The 22,964-nt window shown below is 41.3% G+C and overlaps 1 protein-coding gene and 1 long non-coding RNA gene across 3 annotated transcripts in view; one reads left to right on the plus strand and one right to left on the minus strand.

The window, feature by feature from the left end:
* kif26ab (kinesin family member 26Ab) overlaps positions 1–22,964 on the plus strand; it is an 81,591-nt gene that overhangs the window by 46,807 nt on the left and 11,820 nt on the right. Inside the window, exons 1-4 of one of the 2 annotated variants that reach the window (XM_053509595.1) lie at positions 13,829–14,435; positions 17,946–18,129; positions 21,160–21,369; positions 22,469–22,562. In XM_053509595.1, coding sequence (XP_053365570.1) covers positions 14,416–14,435; positions 17,946–18,129; positions 21,160–21,369; positions 22,469–22,562 — 508 coding nt within the window. In that variant the 5' untranslated portion in view covers positions 13,829–14,415. Of the gene's footprint in view, positions 1–13,828; positions 14,436–17,945; positions 18,130–21,159; positions 21,370–22,468; positions 22,563–22,964 lie in introns of those variants that run through there. The other variant, XM_053509594.1, reaches the window with a different exon arrangement.
* LOC128535594 (uncharacterized) lies at positions 301–7,182 on the minus strand. The gene is made up of 2 exons (XR_008361856.1): positions 6,739–7,182; positions 301–1,026 (listed from the first exon to the last, which is right to left on the minus strand). It is a non-coding gene; the product is annotated as an uncharacterized LOC128535594 (long non-coding RNA).

The following is a 22,964-nucleotide window of genomic DNA, read 5'->3' on the forward strand; positions in this document are numbered from 1 at the left end:
AGTCTTAATGATCTGTCAGATTTTCATACGTTCAAAAAGCATGCTCTTTTAAACCAACTCTTCACATATGAAACCCATTATGATCTCTATGGTGCTCATGAATAACAACACACTGGTGTCTTCATTCCATGGCTTTTTTCTACTTCAGGGTCTTGAGGATGAATGTTGGCACTTGTTAAATAACTGTAAGGATTTCTTGAATTTTGGTAGACCTCCTTTTGTCTACTCAGTGCTCAGCCTGTATTCTGCTTGTCCCGCCTGGTACCAGGGAACCCCTCAATGATACACACAAGTCAGTGCTCAGTGAGACGTTCAAAGTTTATTGTGGGAGACAGGAGTATATATACGCACACACACAAAGAACCAAAGAAAAGGTGGATGCAGAAGTGTTTACATCCAGTCTGGAATGCTTTTAACAGATAAGGTAAGGAAGAACATAAATTTAGGAGTAGCTCTCAATTTATGAGCGTTTAACAGTTTTATGACCTTTAACATAAACTTCCATAGGATGTGTTTTTTGAAAGCACAGCTTATGTCGTGAGAACAGGACGAAAATCACTCTGTTCTCATGCACACAGAATACAATGAAACATACTAAAAATCAAATATTCCCTACAATTCCCCCCTTTTATTCATAAGAAATATCGTTGAATAAAACTCAGAGCTTTCAAGAAGTCGCTGGCGGATAATAGGTCATCGGACGCGGCGCAGGAACATAACCTGAAACATACTTGTACAAAAGATTTTGCACACAGCGAAAAATACACAGATTTGACAGGTTGAGTGCAAACTCATAAATAACTACTAGTGGTGAACTATTGCCTTTCTTGACGATACAGTGCTCAGAGTGCGGGCACGCCCAATCTGCACTCGTCCCACCTTACGAGGCGCTAAGACACCACCAGAAATGCTACACTAATAGCAGAAGTAAAGTCATTCAGTGGCAACCCCAGACGATCCCTCTGTGTCACGTCACTCTCTCTATGTCACATCACGGGTTGGACATCACTGCAGCACGTCTTTAGTCTAGGAAACAAAAATCACAGAGACAGAAAGATAATAATACACACGCATTTATTCATCCTTTGGTCTCACGCCGACAGGACATCTCTTCAGCCTAGTAGCATGGATCCACTGTGGAAAAAGATCAGTTAAGACAGCAGTACGAGTAATTGCGATTATTTCTGCTGGTCCATCATATTTACAATCTCCCAGTTTTCTGGGGGTCAAAGATTTTACCAGAACAGTATCTCCCACATTAAAAGGATGTGTGGGTTTTGTTGAGAGTATTGGAGTCACATTAGCAATTTGTTCATAATGTTTAGTTAGAGTATCTATCAGAGCAGCAGAATATTCAGCAATATGTACATCAAGATCAGTTGTTCCTATCGCGGGTTTACCTTTCCTCCATGGCACGGGAAAGGGTCTGCCAAATATAATTTCATGTGGGGACATGTGCACGTCTTTTCTTGGTGTCATTCTCATTTCAGCTAGAACAGCAGGTAACAGATCAACCCAGTTTTTACTTCCCATGGTTTGCATTGCTTTAGTCAATTTTTCTTTCAGTGTCCTATTTGTTCTTTCTACTATACCTGATGACTGTGGATGATAAGGAATGTGAAAATACCAGGACAGTGAAAGATATTTACACAAATTCTGTGTTACCTGAGATGTAAAAGGTGTTCCTTTATCTGAGTCAATAGCATGAGGCACGCCATAACGAGGTATTATTTCTTTCGCTAAAACTCGGGTCACCACCTTTGCATTCTCACGAGCACACGGGAAACCTTCCACCCACCTAGAAAACTTGTCTACCAAAACCAGAAGATATTTGAATGTGCCACATGCAGGCATATGCGTAAAATCAATTTGCCACTCTGCAAACGGGGCAGTAGGTAATAGAAGACTTTCGTGTTTACCTAAACCCTTTGTCACATTATTCTGAGCACACACCAAACATCTAGATATTAATGAATCAATTGTTCCAAGCATGTTGGCTATGCAAAAGAGTTTTTTCATATCTTCCTTAACCCCCCTTCGCGCGCGATGTGTAACACCGTGGAACTCGCGCACGAGGAACGGAAGACAATGAGATGGCAGGCACAAACGACCATCAGCACAATACCATAAACCATCAGAAGCAACATAGGCACCTTGAGCTTGCCAAAAAGAGGAATCATTCGGCGTGGCTGAAGCTTGCAAAGACCATAAATCTACATCAGGAATCAAAGAGCTAGCAAGAAAGGATGTATTGATCAAATCAGAACCAGAGTCAGGAAAGAAAATCTGTTTTTGAGCTGCTTTTTTAGCAATACAATCAGCTAGAGAATTACCTCGCACTTCCATAGAGTCCCCAGAAGAATGACCCTTAGTTTTTACAATAGCGAGAGTACTAGGTAGATGACATGCGTCTATCAAATCCTGAACTAGAGAAGAATGAGAAATTGGCTTACCCTCAGCAGAACGAAAACCCCTGGATTGCCAGATGCGGCCAAAGTCATGAGCGATACCAAAAGCGTAACGAGAATCAGTGTATATAGTGACATCTTTTCCCTCAGAAAGAACACACGCACGAGTTAGAGCAAAAAGTTCAGCTGCCTGAGCAGATGAGAAAGGGAGAGAGTAAGCTTCAATGGTTATATCTGGCAATGCACACACAGCATAACCACAGAGAAATTTCCCATCATACGGTTTTGAACAAGAACCATCTACAAACAGAGTGTCACCAGTTGCTAATGGAGTAGAAGACAGATCAGGGCGTATACTAGTGGAGTGAATGATCTCTGAACAGCAGTCATGATCTGTATCTACTAACGTGTCGTCCTGTGCATTGATCAAGCGTGCCAGAGCATATCCAAGGGTGTCAAAAGAAGAGGTGGATTTTATCTCTAAGTTACTTGTAGAACAAAGGATAATCTCATACCCAGACCTTCTCTGAGCCGTCATATGTTGTGTTTGAAGGTTCTGTAGCACTTGTTTAACCTGATGTGGAGAATACAAAATTAAAGGATGAGAGAGAACAATCTTCTCAGCATCTTGTACCATCACCGCACAGGCAGCCACAGCCCTGAGACAGGCAGGCAAACCTTGTGCCACAGCATCTAAAGTTTTAGATAAGAAAGCACATGGTCTCATCCCCCCCCCATGCTCCTGTGCCAATACAGCAGAAGCGGTGCCCCCGTGCTCACACGCATATAGATGGAACGTTTTCTGATAGTTAGGCAGGCCCAGTGCTGGAGCGGAACATAGGGCCTTTTTTAGTTCCTTGTAAGCCTCAATCATGTCAGCAGTCCATGTCAGAGGTTGTTGGAGCGGATCGTTGTGTGAGATAGCCATCCTGATGCGTTTATCATGAAATGAGCAGTCAGGAATCCACTGACGACAATAGTTGATCAGTCCCAGGAAAGCCATGAGAGCATGTTTAGTGCTTGGACGTTTAGTGTCGAGAATAACCTGGATTCGTTCCTTTGAGAGCCTTCTTTGGCCTTGGGAGAGCTCAAAACCCAGGTATTTTACAGTGTCTCTGCAAAACTGTAATTTAGTCTTTGATACCTTGAAACCCTTCTGTGCCAGGTGTTTCAGGAGACAAATGGTGGCTTCTTCGCAGACAGCAGGCGAAGCGGCGGACACCAGTAGATCATCCGCGTAAGATAGGACAACAGAATCAGTGGGGAGAGTTAGATCACCAAGTGCATCTCTTACTACAGCCGAAAAAACAGCCGGAGAGTCAACACAGCCTTGAGGAAGACGCGACCAGGTGAACTGGCGCCCCCTGTGGGTGAAGGCGAACAAGGGCTGTGTCTGCTCTTCCACAGGAACACTGAAGAAGGCAGAGCAAAGATCAATAACAGAAAAATGTGAATGATGACAAGGTATAGAAGAAACAATGGACAGCACATCAGGCACAACAGGTGCTACAGGGATAATTATGTCATTTATTTTTCTTAGATCTTGTGTAAATCTCCACGTACCATCAGGTTTCAAGACTGGGTTAACAGGTGTGTTATAAGAACTTACACATGGTTTAACAACACCCTGCTTGAGCAGTGAGCTTAAAATCTCATCTATTCCTAAAGCCTTGGCCTCGGAGAGTGGATATTGTTTGATGTACACAGGTTGCAAGTGTTTTAATTTAGCTTTATAAGGCACACAGTGAACTAACCCCACCTCATCCTTATGTTCAGCCCACAGACTGCTTGGCACACATTCAAGGGCAGCAGGAAGAGAGCTGTTCTGTGAAGAAAGGAAACAATTATTTACACGCATATTTGTAAGGTGGGAGAAAGAAACTGAATCAGGCACTTCAACAGTGAGTTTCGCTCCAGAAAAAGTCAGGGACATGTGTAGCCTACTCATTAAATCACGACCTAACAGATTAAAAGGACAATCAGGCATGCAAACAAAACGATGAGAAAGATGAATTCCCTTATCTAAAGGACATGTTACAGTTAACTGGGGAGTAAAATAATTCCGTTGAGAAACCCCTTCAATTCCCACAGAGCTGATACTTTTATTCGAGAGCGGCCCCTCGTAATCACGACCCAAAGACGACATTGTGGCTCCCGTATCAACCAAAAAAGAGAATACGGAACCATCTATACATAATTCTATAAAGGGCAACTCATTAACCTGAGGTGACTCGAAAGTACAAAGTAACATTGCGGGGCTGGAACTCTGCGGGCATCCCTATGCATCATATGCTCCTACCTGCATCCCTGAGAAGGGATTGGGTCTATATTGCTGTTGTTGTTGTTGTACTCGCTGTGGTGGCTGCTGGGAAGGATTAGGAGAAAACACCTCATTAGCATCATTCAATTGATTATACACATTTTGTCCACTACGTCCCTCATCTCGGGCCTTCGTGTGACATTCACGAGCCCAATGACCTTCTTTATAACAATAATAACAATAACCAGATCTACGGGGTACACTCTGACCCTGCAGACCTCCTCTACCTCTTCCACGGCCTCTTCGGCCTCCTCTACCTCCCTTTTTTCCACCTCTGTATCCTTCACTTTCCACAAACAAACATGCCACTTGTTTATTTTCTAAAATACCATCTCCTTCTGGTGTTCTCACACGCTCACCTAATTTTTTAATAGTCATTGTAGAACGATCTGACAATTGAAACTTTAAAATTTTCACGATTTCTGGTCGACAATTATTCAAGAAGGTTGTAAGGAAAAGTGGGTTAGGATTTTCTTCAGGGAGGGGCATACCACCCAAAAGGGTCCAGGTCTCTCGAAACCGCTCCAGAAACCTGGATGTAGTCTCACTCTTTTCTTGTCTACAATTAGTTACCTGTGACAGATCTTGACTAGCTTGTTGACGTGCAAGAAGATACGTAGTTAGCTCATCTTTTAAAAGTTTCATAGCCTCATTAGAATTACCCCAATGAAAGTCATATTCCTTCTTTTTCCGTCTTCCCCCACCCTCTACATCTTCCTGTTTCACCACTACAGTCCATGTGTCTTTTTCAGGGTCTAAGCATTTTACTGTTTTTATCAAATCAGCCTCATCGTACCCATCTCCCAAAACCGATTGCAAAATAAAGCGGTAATCTGCACCCACGAGCTGACAGTGCCTAGAAGCCTTTATCAGCATATCAACAAAATGCAAAGGTTTGTTGGGAGAAGGGAGCATCTTAATAATGTCCTTCAGCGTGCTTACGGATGGTGGAAGGATTTTTGGACCCTTTGGTCCCATAGAGAAAACAAACGCAGTATTTTCTTGTCGAGGTTTGGGGCGAGACCTCTCATCCGGACCTTCATCGTCCGAATTATCATCATCCTCACCATCAGTATCCTCGGGATCATCCGATAGAGGGCTGTCAGAAGTTCGTCCTGACACCTTCTTGGGAGTCTTTCCCTTTCCTGAGGCACACACTTCCGACGAAGGTGAGCACGGTTTTGTGGGTACAGGGGAGACAGGCACAGATGGGCAGCTCACAAAAGGATTAGTGGGATTCAAATTAGGATAGATTTTCTCAACAATTAGTTGGTTAGATGCTGACGTTACTGTGTCAACAGGATATGGAGGAGGAATCGGAAAGGTTGAGTGAACAGGCGGCTTGAATTTAGTTTCAGATGTAACCTTTGGAATCTTTTTCTTCTGTATTTTAGTTTCTTTTATGTCTAAATATTTATCCCAAAGAGCTTTCATTTCTACCCATTTTTGATAACATGAACCCATGTAAGGATAATCCCAACCTGGATCACCCATACCCTCATATATCTGAGAGTAAGCAGAGGCTAGATATTCAGGCTTAAAAGTACCTCCTCGTGGATAGGTTAAAAATTGAGATTGTGGTTCAGTCCACCCTGATAAATTATCAAGCCAAGGTGTGGTAAAGTAAGTAAGTCCACACCTATTCATCCAGTCACGCGGAACCTCTTCTGGGTCCGGCTTTGGATAAGTAGTTGTGTTCTCATTACCCATTTTATAAATGTGAATAAACCCGCGACAGAAAAAAACCAATATCTTCAACAAACAACACACAACACTTTAACAAAGACAACAACAAAGAGCTCAACAAAGACAATAACAAAGAGCGGGCAACAGAATACAGCTTCCACACTATGCTTCAGTTCAAGGAACCTTTCAGAAGCGAGCGCGCGCTAAACAGGCGTAAAAGCCCCAAGACAATCCTCCCCCGTACTGTATATGGTCCAGATACCAAAACCCAGGGAGCGTGCTTGCTCTATGCTTATAGAGAAAAAATTTAAAAGCAGCACTCACCTGATTAGAGGTATCCCGGACGAGCCCCCAAATTGTAAGGATTTCTTGAATTTTGGTAGACCTCCTTTTGTCTACTCAGTGCTCAGCCTGTATTCTGCTTGTCCCGCCTGGTACCAGGGAACCCCTCAATGATACACACAAGTCAGTGCTCAGTGAGACGTTCAAAGTTTATTGTGGGAGACAGGAGTATATATACGCACACACACAAAGAACCAAAGAAAAGGTGGATGCAGAAGTGTTTACATCCAGTCTGGAATGCTTTTAACAGATAAGGTAAGGAAGAACATAAATTTAGGAGTAGCTCTCAATTTATGAGCGTTTAACAGTTTTATGACCTTTAACATAAACTTCCATAGGATGTGTTTTTTGAAAGCACAGCTTATGTCGTGAGAACAGGACGAAAATCACTCTGTTCTCATGCACACAGAATACAATGAAACATACTAAAAATCAAATATTCCCTAAAATAACAAAAACAGCCTGACTGTGTTTTACGGTTAGTTCCCTGTCCTCCCTACTGTGTGTAAACCACAAGCTGCAGAGCCAGGATTAGCTGCACATCCTGTGTGCTTGGGGATACCATTGAGAGGGCAATTTAGGAAACTACAAACAGAAGAGAATACTCAGCCCCCTACTATTCCTACCTACTTCCTTTTTGGTACTTAGGACTGAGCCGTCTACTCTTGACTTGGCCTCTGGCATTGTTGGGAGATATGAGGCTAGACTTTGCGGTGCTGTTTGGGTGTTGGGTGAAAATCCTCTTTGAGTTTTAGTGTTTTATTAGTGACAACTAGCACAGGAAGTATGAGGTTTAAGGTTTGGCACCTACTTGTGGATAGAGCATGCTTTCCTAAAGACAGACCTCATTTAATAAAAAAAGGTCATTTTTTATTTTGTCAGGGAAAAAACTTTTGACTTTGTTTATTGCGGTGATGGCTTTTTGCAGTAGTAGTTTGACAGGTTGGAGGACGTTAGAGGTTATTTAAGAACTAGACCTGTGGCTTTGAGTATAACCAGTTACGGAATACAAAAGAGATTATTTGTACACCCCCAACATACATATACAAAGTTTAAGAAAAGCTGAAGTGCATGAGAATGTACTTTGAATTTTCTCTTTATATCTGCTTTTAATTGCAATGCTTTCCATTAAGTTTGGGATTCCTGGCCCAGACATGCTGGGGGAATAAAGCCCAGGCTCAGCACTACACAAACCACCATTTTTCACTGTTTCACTCCAAGTTTCAAAATGATTTACCTTCACTCTGACAGACGCTGATTGGCTCCCAGCCAAAACCCAGAGCTTAGAGAAGGATAGACTGATCACACAAGTGCTCCATCAAGGCAAGACTAAGGCAGCTGTCTTTCATTCTCCCTTCTTTCTGTCTTGTCCAGCTCTTTTTTTAGTCTCACTTCATACCTCTTCTACTTTACATTTTTACAGATCTTGATCTTATTTTGGTTGAAAAAGTCCTGGAATACCCAGGCTCTAGTCCTGGAATACCCTGTGTTTTTTCCGGTCCCAACACACCTTTTTCAACTAATAGGCTACTGAACCATGCATTTTGGCATTCATGTGGAAAAGCAAGAAAAACATTAATGTGTAGGACAGGGGCTTCTCCTGGACCAGAGTTGGGAACCTTTCACACAGAGGTTATCAACCATCTTTTAAACAAACCATATTGTTTTGTTTTTCAGTTCTTCATAAAAAAAGAAAGATGAAGTCAGCATTACGTTTGTATGACACAAGCAATAGAATATTTGAATGGGGTTTCCACAGTTTTCCGCTTGCTGTTTCTTTCTCCCATCTCCTATACATGTTACACATTTCCTGTGAATTATGTTTGTTTTGATTTTTGACTCTGAAATCCCTGTTTCCCCAGGTTTCTTTGTTTCAGTGAGAATGGCAACTTTACTGTTACACTAAAAGTCATGTTAATTTTAATTTTATTATATGGTGTCCTTATTCATAAAAATATGCAAATATAATTGTATTACACAGATTAATTAATTTTTAGCTGCAAAAAACTAGAGAAGTTATATAGGTTATATAAAATTAAATATATATAAAAAAAATAGCATGAATGTGTTTATACATAATTATGAGACAGCCATACAGATGAGATATATGGTGTGGTTAACCTGAACAAATTGGGTAATGGATATAAAATACATAGACAGTTTACATTAAGCATAATTAGGGTCATGAGGGTCAAAAGTTTTCCATATGAAAATGGACCCATGACCATGTTTGATTTCTGTCTCGGGGTCTGTGTGCATATAGTTTGCATGTTCTCTATATGTTTGATGGATTTCTTCCATGTATTCCGGTTCCCTCACAGAGTCCAAAGACATGCAGAAATTAAGCTTATTGGCGTTCCCAAATTGCCTGCAGTGTGTGAATGAGCGTGTGTATGTGTGTGCCTTGCGATGGATGCCCTGTCCACTGTGTACCCTGCTTCGTGCCGTAGGTCTTCCCGTGACCCTGTATACATTATAAAGCGGTATATATGATGAGCGATTGAGTGAGTGAGTAAATGTTAACTCCGCAGTACGTTGTCCTAAAATATCACTACCCTGTTTGAGTACACCACTCACATTGTTGACATGCCATGACGCTCATGACCTCCAGTTAAGCTCATAGGCACCTGATTACTAAAATAACTCACCGGTTTGCAATCACACTACTTCTTCTGAATATCCCAGATTGTAGTGTTACTTTATTAAATCTCACTCTAGCACGATGATTGTGATGACTTCAAGCGTTTCATGTGTTTCATGTACGCAGTTGTGTGGAGGATACCAATAATTATTGAGGGTGTGCTATATTGTAGCCAAATCAAGGAATCTCAAGGCATATCTACATATCAGGAAGGGATTTTCTCAGCTGTCAGCATCTGCACAGTCCTTTTGTAGCATAATCCACCGTGCTCAATCCCTAATTTGTCTTTGGGTTTTAAACCTTTTGGTATTTTGTTTGCAGTTTAAATCAATCAACCGAGTGCAGCGAGTTCCTTCCACAACCGGGACAGTGGGTCTCTGTTTGTGCTCGTATTTCACTTTAAATGTCATCATTTCCAACCACTTTCTAAATCTCTAAAATGCTAAAAAATTTAGACAAAGATAGTTTGCTTATGTTGTTTAACCTAGTCCTGATTGCCAGCCTGCTTATTGCAGGGCAGCAGAATGTTCTTAATTTTAGGGTGTAAATCTGTATTTCATTGCTAGCTGTGGTAAGCCTAATTATAGAGTACACTAATAATTCATCGCTCACATCTCATTGAAGACAATCCCTGCTCTACAGGTAATCAGTGAAGTGAAGTGTGCTGCTACAGTATTCCTAAACGCATTTGAATGAAAAGACAGAAATGCCATATACAGTGTCCTCACATTTGTGGTTCTTGGCTGAAAATGGATGTAATGGATATAGATGAGTGGATGCAGCTGAGGCAGACACTAAGCTCTGCACCTGACAGATCCCTCGGAGCTGGAGCCAAATTTCACTCAGCCCGTGTGAGAGAAAGAGCTCATGATTCTATACGTGACTATTTATGCTAAAAGAGCTGAAACTGAGACAGTGTTAGGAGGAGCAGTGGCTGATGAATGAATTAAAGCGGCAAAAGACAAAAGTCAAAAGAGAAAAAGATATGTGTTCAAAGTGAGTAATGAGGGACAGTATATGAGAAGTGCTTCAGCAGGAACATGGGGTGCCAAGAGCTATGTTGTGCAGGAGTCATGTGGAGAGCGACAGCCAAAACCATATGCATGTCTGACTGATGTCATATGTCGCTCTTGCAATTTGCACACGCTCAGTAGGAGTATGTAACAGCAGATCCATGCCTCCTTCACAGTCTCGATTACACTCTGTCCCCCTGTTTGTCACTTTGGGAAGGAAATGCATCGCTTTCTGTTCCACAAACAGAGTAGCCATGTGTTCAGAGGTTATTTAAAGAGCCTTTGTTTACTCCGCTAATATCCCTTAATGATACAGATACAGTTGCATGACTGAGCATGCTTTACCATATAGCTAAACTTATTCACAGGCTTTGTGTAATGGCTTTGAGTGTCTCACGGTGGATTGAGAGAGGAATGCTCAAATATTTATTACTCTTTAGTTTGTACTTAACCTTTAAGCAAAGTAAAATCCTGTTTTGTGTGATGCATGAGTGGTTACTAACTGCCTCTTAACCCTGTTAACTAAATTTCAGTTGAACCCATATAGCCGGGCACAGCAGAAAATGACATCATCCTTTAGTGCCCATTGTATGGAGTAATCCTTTTTTTTAAAAAAAAAAAAACAGTGGCTTTGTCACCATGTTACCTAAAGTGCTCACATGGCAAGCTTACTGTAGTGAAGACAACAGGACAGAAAGTTGAGACGGTTACTGCACACGTGGCTCTGTTGTTTTTAAAAGATTGTGAATTAAGTAATTGTTTGTATTGTGAGATCCTGGCTGTCAGGTTACTGGTACCCTCTTAATGACATTATTTAATTTTCCTCCTCATTAATCTGCAGCAGAATTGCCCTGTGCTATTTCCAATGGGTGATATCATCAGGCTTGAACAGACCTCTGTCAAATCCGTACAAGCCCTGGGCCATGCTCCAGTGTTCAGCATTTATATTATAGGGCCACAAATCAATAGTGAGCATTAGGGCCCAGAATAAAATTGAAACAAGTTTAAAACAAAATCAAAAACAAATTATAGTATGTAAGATTTTTTTAGATTGATTATATTTGCTTATGAGCGTGTATGGCGTGCAGAATGTTGAAGAGAAAAAGGAAGCTGGTTTTAGAATATAAGGTAGCCAAGTGGAAAACTGTTGGGTACAAGTGGTTTTATAACGGTGATGTATTCTGATATCAGTCTGGGTGATCTGATTTTTGCCTGAATAACGAGAGCTCTGTTATCTAGTTGGCCAAAAGAGAAAAAAAAAAACATACAGAAAGCAAAATGTCAAGGATGGTAAATAGGGCCTACATTGCAATTAGCCAGAGGACCTATTTGACCCAGACACAAACAGATAGTGTGAGAGAGCCTCCCAAAGCTAATGGGTCCGAGGGTTAATGGCTCCCTTGGCCAGATGATTTCGTCTTGCAAATTTGACAAAAACTGAAAGCCATTGGGGGCGGTTGGGGGGGGGGGGGGGGGTTACATTATAGACAGCAATCTAACTGGTTTGAGTCCTCAATAGGTTAAACAAATAACACGGGTATGACAAAGACATTGATTTGCGTACCACAATACCAACACCCCTCCTCCAATCACGTCCATCCTGTCATTAGTAAAAGCTTAAAGTACCTTTTGTATCCCCTGACAGCAACATAATGCTTTGTCTTATCCAGCACTGTTTGTACATGCTGCTCACATGTGTGTGCTCTGAATTGCCTGAGAGACTGATGACTTCAGCTCCCTTGTCACGTTGAGCGATACACACATTAGTATTTGTAACGCTGCCGGATTGATTGTTGCCTCAGTTTCCCCTGCTTGGGTTTAACAGGTATGCAACATTTATCCATTTGGCTTTTGCCGATGCTGAAATGAATGGTTCCTAAGAGATCATTTTATTCCTTTATTTGCTCTGAGCTTTGTTTCAGTAGTCATCGATACTGAAATATATGAGCATTACTAGTTCGTGTTGACATGGTGGTCAATTTCTTGCTAATTGAAGCATACATGGGCATTTTTCCATGCTGTCTCTTATCCTTTTAGGGGTAGTAAAGCACATATCTGAAATGGTGTAGTAAAGCTGCACTTGATCTCTGATATCACATATTAGACATAAGGTGATATATGATGCTATAATACTATATCAACATTGGGATAATACTATAATACTATATCAAAATGCTTTTGTTTGTCTGGACTTATACATCACTGACCACCAGCGGTGTTCCTCAGATAGATAATTAAAAAAAGTCTAATCAGATCTAATCAAGTGGACTTTTATGTAAAGAGACATTACCTTCTAAATGTCCTGGACATGTTTGCAGGTTCAGACTTATTGTAAATTATTTAATAACGCACTCTAATCTAACAAATAAAACATAAAGTATAAGGTGTTAAATAAACATACAGGTAAATATAGCAGGTTTTTAGTTGTTCAGTTGTTTTTTTTATTATTGAGTTTTCTAACAATTGTACCATATATTGCATATGTATACCGCAGCATGAATGTGTTCATACATGAGCTATGAGACACATGGTTTTTGACCATGCCTCTAGCATGACTGATCAGCATTCATACTACACATGGTCTGACTGTGCTGCCTCTGCGCTCTACCAGCTCTTCCAGGCTGTGAGAGTATACACTCTAGTGTGCATATGTAGGGCAGTGGGTTAGGAGAGCAGTGTGTAAAGCTGTGCTACATTGACTAAGACTCTTAGGAAAGGAAGACTGCATGATTCTATACAACATGCTCGATAAGTAAATTGACAGTCAAGGGAATATCAAGCTGTCTCGCTAAGAACAAAGTGTTGTTCCGTTCATTGGCTGTTCCTTGTCTTTTCTCCTTTTCTGTTTTTTTTACTAAGGACAAGGGCATTCCTGTCAGCATGCCCTTAATAGATGGCCAGTTACTGTGTGCACTCGTGCATTTTTCTTATCTTAATCGATCTGACGATTCACCTGAACGCAACACACTATTCAGAGGGCACATGTGGTAATGAATAGCATTATCCCAGCCGTCACACTGATCACATCTTTGACAAAGAACAGTCCGAGTGAAGCACACAGGTTACATATAAAATCGTCTTTTTTCCCTTTACTCTTTTGTTCTATTCTTTCAATCTTTACTTTTCTCCATCTCGGATAGACTCACTGTATATCTGTTTGAAGTGTGGGACAGAGTAAGAAAGAACGAGCTTCTTCTTTACACATGAAGTATTCATGTAGCAAGGGGCATGTGTGAGTGTGTAAGAGAGAGAGGCGCACCCTCGCTCAATGTGAACTCCTTTTCTGGCTGTGTGGAGTAAAAGGGGCAGGGCTGTGTAAAGAAAGAGAGGGAGGGAGTGAGCTGTGTATATGTGTGTGTGTGTGTGTGTAAACGTGTATGTGTGTGTGTGTGTGTGTGTGTGAATGAGAATGCTGCATGGCTACTAACGTATCTCTGGCAGCACGAGCCGGAGCTTGACTGCGAGATTTCATCCTCATTTCCCTCCTGGTGCACAGCGGAGAAGAAGACATGGGGGAGGAGGGGGAGGTATGACAGAGGAAGTGTAGGATTAAATGAACTGACAGAGAAAGAGAGGAAAGGAAAGAAAGGTGCAAAAAGATCTAGCGCAGGTCACCGAGTGACATGTAAGAAGAGGTGAAGAGAAGCCAAGCCTGCTGGAATGAATGGAAAGAAGAGTATTTGATTTACAGCTGGATTCTTTGTGGAGTTAAACAGATTATGGGAAATGTATAGCGAAGAGGAACTTTATGCCCTTGCTGCATCCCTCTTCTCGCCTCTCTGCTTTCTTCAGTCCCTTCCATGGCACAGATCCTTTTACTGGTACTGGACTTTCTCTGCTTCAAACTCATCTGGATCTTTTCACCTACAATAAACAATTGTTAGACATAGAGACACAAGGAGATTTGGACCCAATGGCAAAGTGCGGATATGGATGCATAGACTGGACATTCCCCTTTAGTCTGTTTTGGGTGCCTTTGGCAAAACTGAGTGCCTACTTCGTTAGATGATGGACTGGAACGATGTGTAAGTACTTTTTCTCACTTTGTGTGTATAAATTCATGAATCTCTTGTACTTTACTGTCAACCTAATAAATAAAAGTATTTAAATTAATTACTTACCTTACTTATCCGGTCTTCACTCATTTTTTCGAAATATAAATAGGAATTTCCAAAGGTGAAAGTGATTTCTCAGCAACTTTTGAACCTGTCAAGACATGTGATGGGTGAGGTTAAATTGTTTATCACATTGTGTGTGAAAGTGTATCTGTGTTTCTGCTACTGTGAAGTCGAACAGGTGGATAAGCAATGGAAAGTATAGGCACTTTGGCATGTTCCTTATGGCAAGCGTCCATCTATGAGCCAAGCCAGGTTCTTTTCTGAGGGGTGTTGGAAGGGGGGGGGGATGTAGGGGGGGAAGCGAGGAAGAGAAATTAAGAGAAAAGGGTGTGAATAGAGGAAGAAAGCAAAATCAAAGAAATGTAGGAAAAAGAGAATGTGGCATGAAAGGAAGGAATTGCACATGTGATAAGCATTTTATTTCTTGTTCATGTATGAATGAACACTCTAGGATAATCGTGTTAGACCTATACTACAGAGCCTAATGTGGTCACTACTGAGAAAACACTGAAAATAGATCATGGTAATATTACATCATAAGAGTGTACGTTTAGGAGGTCAAACCTGTTTTGTGCATTATAACGAATGGTTTACACTTACAAATATAACAAAATCAGTTTTGAACTATTAAGCTTTTTCAGCTGAAATAAATGCTGTTTATTTTTGTTGTGCAGAACATTAGACAAATATAAACTAAAGTGGGTTAGGCTTTTGAAAGCATCACAATTATCATGTATGTGGAGATGTACTGTCTCTGGATCACAATCAGTGACACACTCCGCTTGTCTCGCGCCTGTGACGTTGCGTCTGTCTCCTCTTTCCTCTTTCATAGTGCTAACACTCCTTTCCACTTATACACACACTCTCATGCACACACACACACGCATACTCACAGACCTCCCTTACTCATGGGCCAGCACTTCCCCCGGGAGCAACTCCTCCTGTATTCCTCTTGGACGCTATAATTATTTCATCAGCCAGCGGTGTGTTCCCTGATTGTGCTCTTGGGCTGTCGCTGTGGACCGGAGAGGGAGAGGAGAGGAGAGAAAGGACAGAGGGGGGAGGAATAAAGCGAGCATGACACTCGTGGATATATAGAAAGATAGAGCATAAGGAGGGTGTTCACCCAGTACACACACACACACACACACACACACACACACAGCTGTGTTCAAAGGCATGATAGACTGGACTAATGAGGAGTCTGCTTGCTGAGGAAAGACGATGTGGCTGTACACACATACAGTATGTACACCCACCACCTGTCATACACACACTGCTCGGTTGAATAGCATACACACTTGTTTACATGACCTCTCAACACTGCCTCATTCGTTCGTTCATTCATTCACTTTCAGGTAGCCCTTTGATATGTTTGTCGAAGTCAGTTTCATTAAAACGTTTTGAAATATTTCTTTTTTTCCTGCAAGATCTGCTCATTAGAGAAACTTGTCTATGTGGAATTTGTTCTGTATAAACAATATAATAAATAGAAAAAAAAACAACATACATCCAATTGGCACATGGACATGTCTGCTTAAAAATGTTCATTTTATTTGTCCATTTACGAAGCTCCTCGTCTTGAATATTTATTTAAGTGTGTATTGCTTTGGCGGCTCAGTGGCTTAGTGGTTAGAACTGTTGCCTTGTACCTCCAGGGTCAAGTGTTCTATTTTTGCCTTGAGGTCTGTGTGCATGGAATTTGCATGGTTTCCCAGTGCTTGGTGGGTTTCCTCTGGTTGCTCCGGTGTCCTCCCACAGTCCAAAGAACATGGCTGATTGATGTGGCCGTAGTGTGTATGTGTGCCCTGTGCTGGATTGGCACCCCATTCCGGGTCTACCCCGCCGTATGGCCTAAGTCTCCTTGGATTGGCAACCGGACAGGATAAATCGGTATAGACGATGAGTGAGTGACTGATTATATTGCTGCGTTTGACTTTCCCCCAAATTTTAAATCACATAATGTTTGACCTCCATGTGTCAAGCTACACATAGAAGTTAAAACAGTGGACTGTTTCAGCAAGCTAAAGCATGTTTGTGTTGAGACACATCTAACGCAAATAATCTTGTATGCAGCTTAACTGGTTTACAGGTAAGGAGCGCTAATTTGCAGTCATGTTGATGCTTTAAGCAGCCATGTCGATTTGGTGTCACTTGCTGAACCCTGGGTTGATGTCACTGTGCCGTGTTTTCAAGTACCGGCGAAAGTCAGACACGCTGAGTTTTACTCACATAGTTATGGGTGGTGGAGAGTTTCTCCAAGTTCTCTTGTGATATGTGCCTAGGATCAGACAGCCTACGTTTTTTCCTGCCACCCCACAACCCTCATAAAATCATCACAGGAAACGTTTCGTACTGTTTCATAATTTATAATAGTTACAGGATCATATGCTTTAAGATTTATGTATGAAAAACAAGCTCAGGTTTACAGGAATAAAATACTACTATGAGAACTGGGACATTAACTTTGTTGTAGTTAACTCCGACTGGTGGGTGTGCTGCTCACTCGCGGTGTGTGGTATTGAGTAATTCCCCCTGTAGCACTACAGTCTTCAGCACGAGACAGATGCCGCTTGTCAGCTTCTCTCCTCCAGTTAGTGCATTCCACATAGCACGCAGTTCATTTCCTGTAAGCCTCCTCCTAATTAGTGTTACCTGCAGAGCCTAAGCATCTTCTGTTAGTTCTTCTGTTTCCTTCTTTTCCTGTTTCCTTGTGGTTTTGATCCCTTTTTTCTTTCTTTGTACCTTTCCTGATGTTCCTTCTGTCATATCTTTTTCACTAGACACAAAACCATGTTAGCTTTAGAGCAAGTAAAGTTATTCATATGTACCACTAACACTTAGCTGCCATTTCACTGAAGACTTTATTATGTGTCTGCTTAAAATGTTGAGCCTGTATTTCATGCGAATGAGATTAATGTCCTTATTATGGCTGGTTTACTGTGGAGTCAGAGCCAGCAAATGGTTAATGTCAAGGCTAATGGCGGAACTGACCCTATTAGCCGCAGTCTCACATTTCCTTCTGAAAAAGAGGAGGGCATTTTGGGGTGACGGGGCATAATATGCCCATTTAGTTATGTGAAGGAAAGGAAGGAGGCAACCTGCAGAGAGGGAACGGGCCAGAGAAAGCCAGCGAGGCTGGTGTGTGTTTACTTTGGCTTTGAGATGGCGCTTTTGACCTTTCACTTCTGTAAATGCCAAGCTATACCGTTAAATCAATCAGCAAAAGAGCAGATTGATTTTCATTTCACCATCTCCACTTGAATGAGAGGCAATATTTAAAGGCTTTTTGGAAACAACCTTCCCTGTGGTGTGCAGGAACTTTGGGTTGATTAGTTGCAGTGCATGGCAGCGATTTTCTACAAACAGCTTGAGACTTTGCTTGTAGTGAATTGCATGGTGTTTTTTTGTTTTCAGGGCAGCACAGAAGCTGAACCTTTCTTCCAAACGGAAAAAGACTCAGCCACCTATGCTGCAGCCCCCGGAGCCGTCTATTTACCCCACCAACTTCAGCAACATCCTCCAGCTGTCCCCTCCACCCGCTCCACCATGCCTGCTCAGGGCCAGCACAAAGGCCAAGGAGAACCCCGGCATGGGCAAGGTCAGATAAATAAACACACACACTTACACACATACACACCCACACACACACGGAAACTATCAATGTGCTTACACATGCATTCTTTGACAGTGAATAAAGAGTGCTTTTGGTTTTAACCTGACCAGAGAAATGCAGGGCCATACATCTCTCTGTTCAGTGGGGAAACACACACACACACGCTAACAAACACACACAACGTGGGGTATCTGTGCACAGCTGCAGTTGTTTGCATCATGCAGCCTGCTGCCCAGACAGGCTCGGGGCAGTGCCGGCTAATAGTGGTATAAATCCCATGGAATGGTCATGAATCTGCTCTTCTTGTTCTCTTTTGCTTTTTTTTTTGCTTTGTTCTCTGTGGGAGGTGTCCATTAACAATTTTTCCTCTTATTACCTGCTTGGATTTTTTTAAACATGTGTCTATCTGAAAAGATTTTTCATAGAGCTGAACGCAAATGCATAATACTTGCAAAGCTACAAAGAAACTTTCTAGTCGAAGTAAGAATTTACAGAGAAATATATAGTCTTTATGATAAAGTAGTAAATGTTTAGTGGTTGGAATGGTTGGAAGCTCTGCATAGAATCAAAGCCAGCAGTAGCAAGTATTCAGCATGTATCCCCTTTGTCTATTATTGTTCAGCTGCATGCTACCATATTTATAGAGATCGAGAAGATTTGCAACAGATTAGATACCACCTGCTCTGTAAGATTATTATAACACATGTTGCCAAAAGCTCAAACCCATTGAGATGATTGCTAACTGCCCATTGTAAATTGGATTCATTGAAACCCAGCTTCATTAACGAGCTTCCTCTCTCCGCTACTCAAACTCACATCTGCTGTCGCCTGAAATGATCGACTGGGACTGAAGTTTGGGCAAACTCAGCATTCGCTGGGTTACAATTCATTATAGCACGAACATTTACAAAGGGTAAATTATACAGTACATATTGCTCGAATTATACCCCAAAGACATTGTTACCAGCATAACAGAACATTTATAAGTGATACGAAATTGACTGTGGTGCTACATTAAAAATTGTCGTAGGTTCTGGAGGCACTTATTATGGAATAATTGCTAATTAAATTAGATCACTGGACAATAGTGTTGGGTGTAACGCGTTAGAGTACTTGGATTAGTTTTTTGATGTAACGAGTAATCTAACTCGCCATTTAAGTACTCAGTTATTTAGTTACTTTTTCAAAAATGTAATTCGTTATTTAGACATTTTATGTAATTCGTAAGCCAGACAGCAGTCATTCCCATTCCCTTAGTGTTTTACTATGCCCGGACCGGCGGGCGGAAAGATGGAAAGGTAATCACAGCGCCAAAAGTTGCAGTGAATCATAATGAACCGTACTTCATACTTCTGTGCAAAATTGCATAGGTGAGATAGGGGTGTTAGTAGTTAACAGATTAAGGGTCCAAACTTTGCTGAGTGATGATGGTTGAATAATTATAAAGGTCTTGACTAACACAAAATGCATGAGAAATCACAAAGGAGTTTACTGTAATGAAAAAGTAATCTAACTAGTTACTTTTATCAGAAAGTAACGCTGTAATGTAAGTGATTACTTTATAAAGACAGTAATTTTGTTATGTAATCAGTTACTTTAAAAAGTAACATACCCCCCCAACACTGGTGGACAAGACATATCAGTAAGGGGGTACTTAGTATTGCACACACACACACACACACACACACACATATATATATATATTTATATGTGTGTGTGTGTGTGTTTATATATTTATTTGCTTTATTTTTATTAAATAAATAATGGCAAGTGAAATAGGTCTAATCTGAAATACATCTGAGGTTGTATTTGCCTAATAGTAAGACTTGCTACGATTAGATGATTTGTAGAATATTTTTGCACAAAAAACATAGACCTGAACATGACTACACATATAGATATAGAGGGAGAGAGGAATCGGGATCAAGGGATCAATGCTGACTTGTCTTTAACCCGGGAGCAGAGTTGATGATAGGGATGAGATGAGATATGTGTAAAATGGAAGAAGACCCTCATCACAGAATGAAATAGAAATTACAAAACGCAATATGGAGGTGGACTTTTTATTGCTTTTATAGTGTTTTTTATAGTTTCTGTGTCAAAAGGGCTTATACTCTGTATATAGTATATGGAGATACATGAATGAAGAGATGGATGGATGGACAATGAATGGATGGATGGATACATATGACAGGATATATATAGGCCCTGAAACCGGGATAACAGAGCCATTTAAAAAATATATGGAGGTGTGCAAGACCTTGTTGCCCAACCAGTGTAAATATAGTGGAGACTGTTGACTTAGCCTGACTTTTTTTGGTCAGTCATATGTGGAAACCTGTTTCCAATGTCACGGGCAGAGTAATTTCCTTCAACATGTGCACATGTCCGTCAGACATAATCGGCCCCCGCGGAGCAGCAGGAACGAAGGGGAGCTTGGCCATGGGTGGTTCTATGGCATAAACATTCCTCTGTTCACTGGCACAACAGTGGGATAAAGCAAAGGTGACATTGTTCTCCTGGACCAAAGCTGGACTGAAGCTGTAAATAAACACTAACCACAGGTCCACAAGGATGTGACTTGGCTTTGTGCTGCTTAGAATCGGAATGCTGTAGGAACTCCAGGGGGAATGTGCCATACTGTACTTGTGTTTGTCTGGCCACTGAGTGATGTCTGCAGGCTCAGGCTCTCATTGCTGTGTTGTGAGGATTAATTAGAGCAGTTTCGCAGCTGCTAGGCCCTTTTTGGCTCTGAGTGTTTGGGTGTGACATTGTAAAATGTGCTAAAAGCGTTCTTTACAGTTCCTTACAGCTTTTATACAGCTTTCTTATTTGTCATCAGATTATACACTAACTGTATCAGCAAATCTTGACGACTGTTCAAATCTTGAGCTTGGTAGAGTTGCTCATTTTTCCAAGCTCACAGTCTAGCCTCATTGAATATGCAGTTTTAATATTTTTTCCTGTATGAACATCCTTACTTTTTTCTTTCTCTTTCTCTGTTGCTCTGAGCAGGTGAAGGTGATGGTGCGGATCTGTCCATCTCTTGGTGTACAGGACTCTTCTGAGTCCATGTCTTTCCTGAAGGTGGACCAGCGGAAGAAGCAGTTGACCCTGTATGAGCCTTCGCTCCTTACCCAGCCCAGCCCAGGGCACCGACGTACACCACTAGCTGCTCCAAAGATGTTCACTTTTGATGCCGTCTTTACCCAAGATGCCTCCCAGGTAAAAAAAAACAAAAAACAATTTGTGAATTGTGTTGGTTTTGTGATAGTTTTTGCTTTATTCCCTCCTAGGTTATGTTCTAGTACATTTGGGCTAAGACATTTCCTCAAGGGCAGCAGGACATCTGCACCACACATAAACAAACACCCCCCACTCCTCCCACACACATATTCTGGACAGGGCTTGAGGCTTAATGCAAAAATGGCCATCTTACTTCAGCATCATTCTTCATAATATGGGCACAGCAGCTGTTTCCGTTAAGTCTGGGAAATGAGTTGAATTCCGATCGCATATATTTAGCAACATTTTGAGGTTCGTCACCCGAATGAAGACCAGAGTGCCTTTCAAACAGCCACAAAAATAACCATAAGGAGACACTTTAGAGACATGCAGGGTCCTTGAGAATGATTAAGTGAAAACAATTTAGCTGACGTTTTGTGGCAACTGAGCTTGACTCGTTAATGTCTGTGCTGAAAGAAGTCGGCGTTAAACTCATTTTATAGCTCTTTAAACAAACAATTCATTTGTTTCTTTAGTGCATGCTTGATTTAAAGTGTTTGTTTGATTAAACTATTCATAGTAACGTTTAAAACAAGGAGAGCGTGAGGGTAAATCTACTTTTACTTTTATCACTCACTGCGTAAGTGCTTTAGTGGCTTAACTGGCACATTATTCTAGTCAGTAGTTTATTAAAATGTGCTGTTCTTTAGTATATAGTTGGGTAGCCTGTTTGTCCTTGTGTGTACTTTTTCTGTGTGTGATGTATGGAAGGAGATTGCCGCAGTAGCCGACTGTCCCTGTGGACTGAGGCTAGTGGAACAGATTGTAATGACAGCACTGTAGACTGCAGTGGGGTAAACCCTCCCCATGCATGATGAATCCATGATGAGCTGCTACTCAGTTGATTTGGTGTCGCACTTTATTTCTGGTGCTAATGAAAGAATTAAGTGGATATCTGTATGAGGCGGAAATATCCTCATTTCAGACTGATCAAGTTCTTTTGCACAGTACATGGCGTCCTGTGATGAAATCCGCAGTAGTGGATTGTCATCTACAATATCTGACTGCTCATATCCTTGTCTTTTCTGGATGTCTGCAGGCTGAAGTGTGCTCAGGGACCGTGGCTGAAATTATCCAGTCAGTGGTGAATGGAGCAGATGGATGTATCTTCAGCTTTGGCCATGTTAAACTTGGTAAGCTTTTCATGTCCAATATTCTGCGATAGCATTACAGCACCTTTACAACACATTACATTTTAATAATGACTTACTGGTGGAATAGCAAACCATGTGGCTTATAGTCCAGGGTGGCAGTGACTTAGCTACTAAATACATATGGTTTGTTCTTCTTATTTCCTTAAAAGCCTGTAGTGAAACACTCAGGTCGATTTCGTGTGTGTGTGTGTGTGTGACAATTATGAGCAGAAAGGCCATAGGTATAAAATATTAATTGGAATATTAATAATGTATGTTTTTATTGCATTTGAATGTCTTAAGGCTGTAACACAGTCAACATGATTGATAAGTAGTATTCAGTGGTAAGCACCACAAGTAGTGAACATTTTAGTTTGTAAGGTAAGGTAAAGCGACTTAATG

This window comes from Clarias gariepinus, chromosome 13 (assembly GCF_024256425.1).
Source record: "Clarias gariepinus isolate MV-2021 ecotype Netherlands chromosome 13, CGAR_prim_01v2, whole genome shotgun sequence".
In the NCBI taxonomy this organism is placed as follows: Eukaryota; Metazoa; Chordata; class Actinopteri; order Siluriformes; family Clariidae; genus Clarias; species Clarias gariepinus.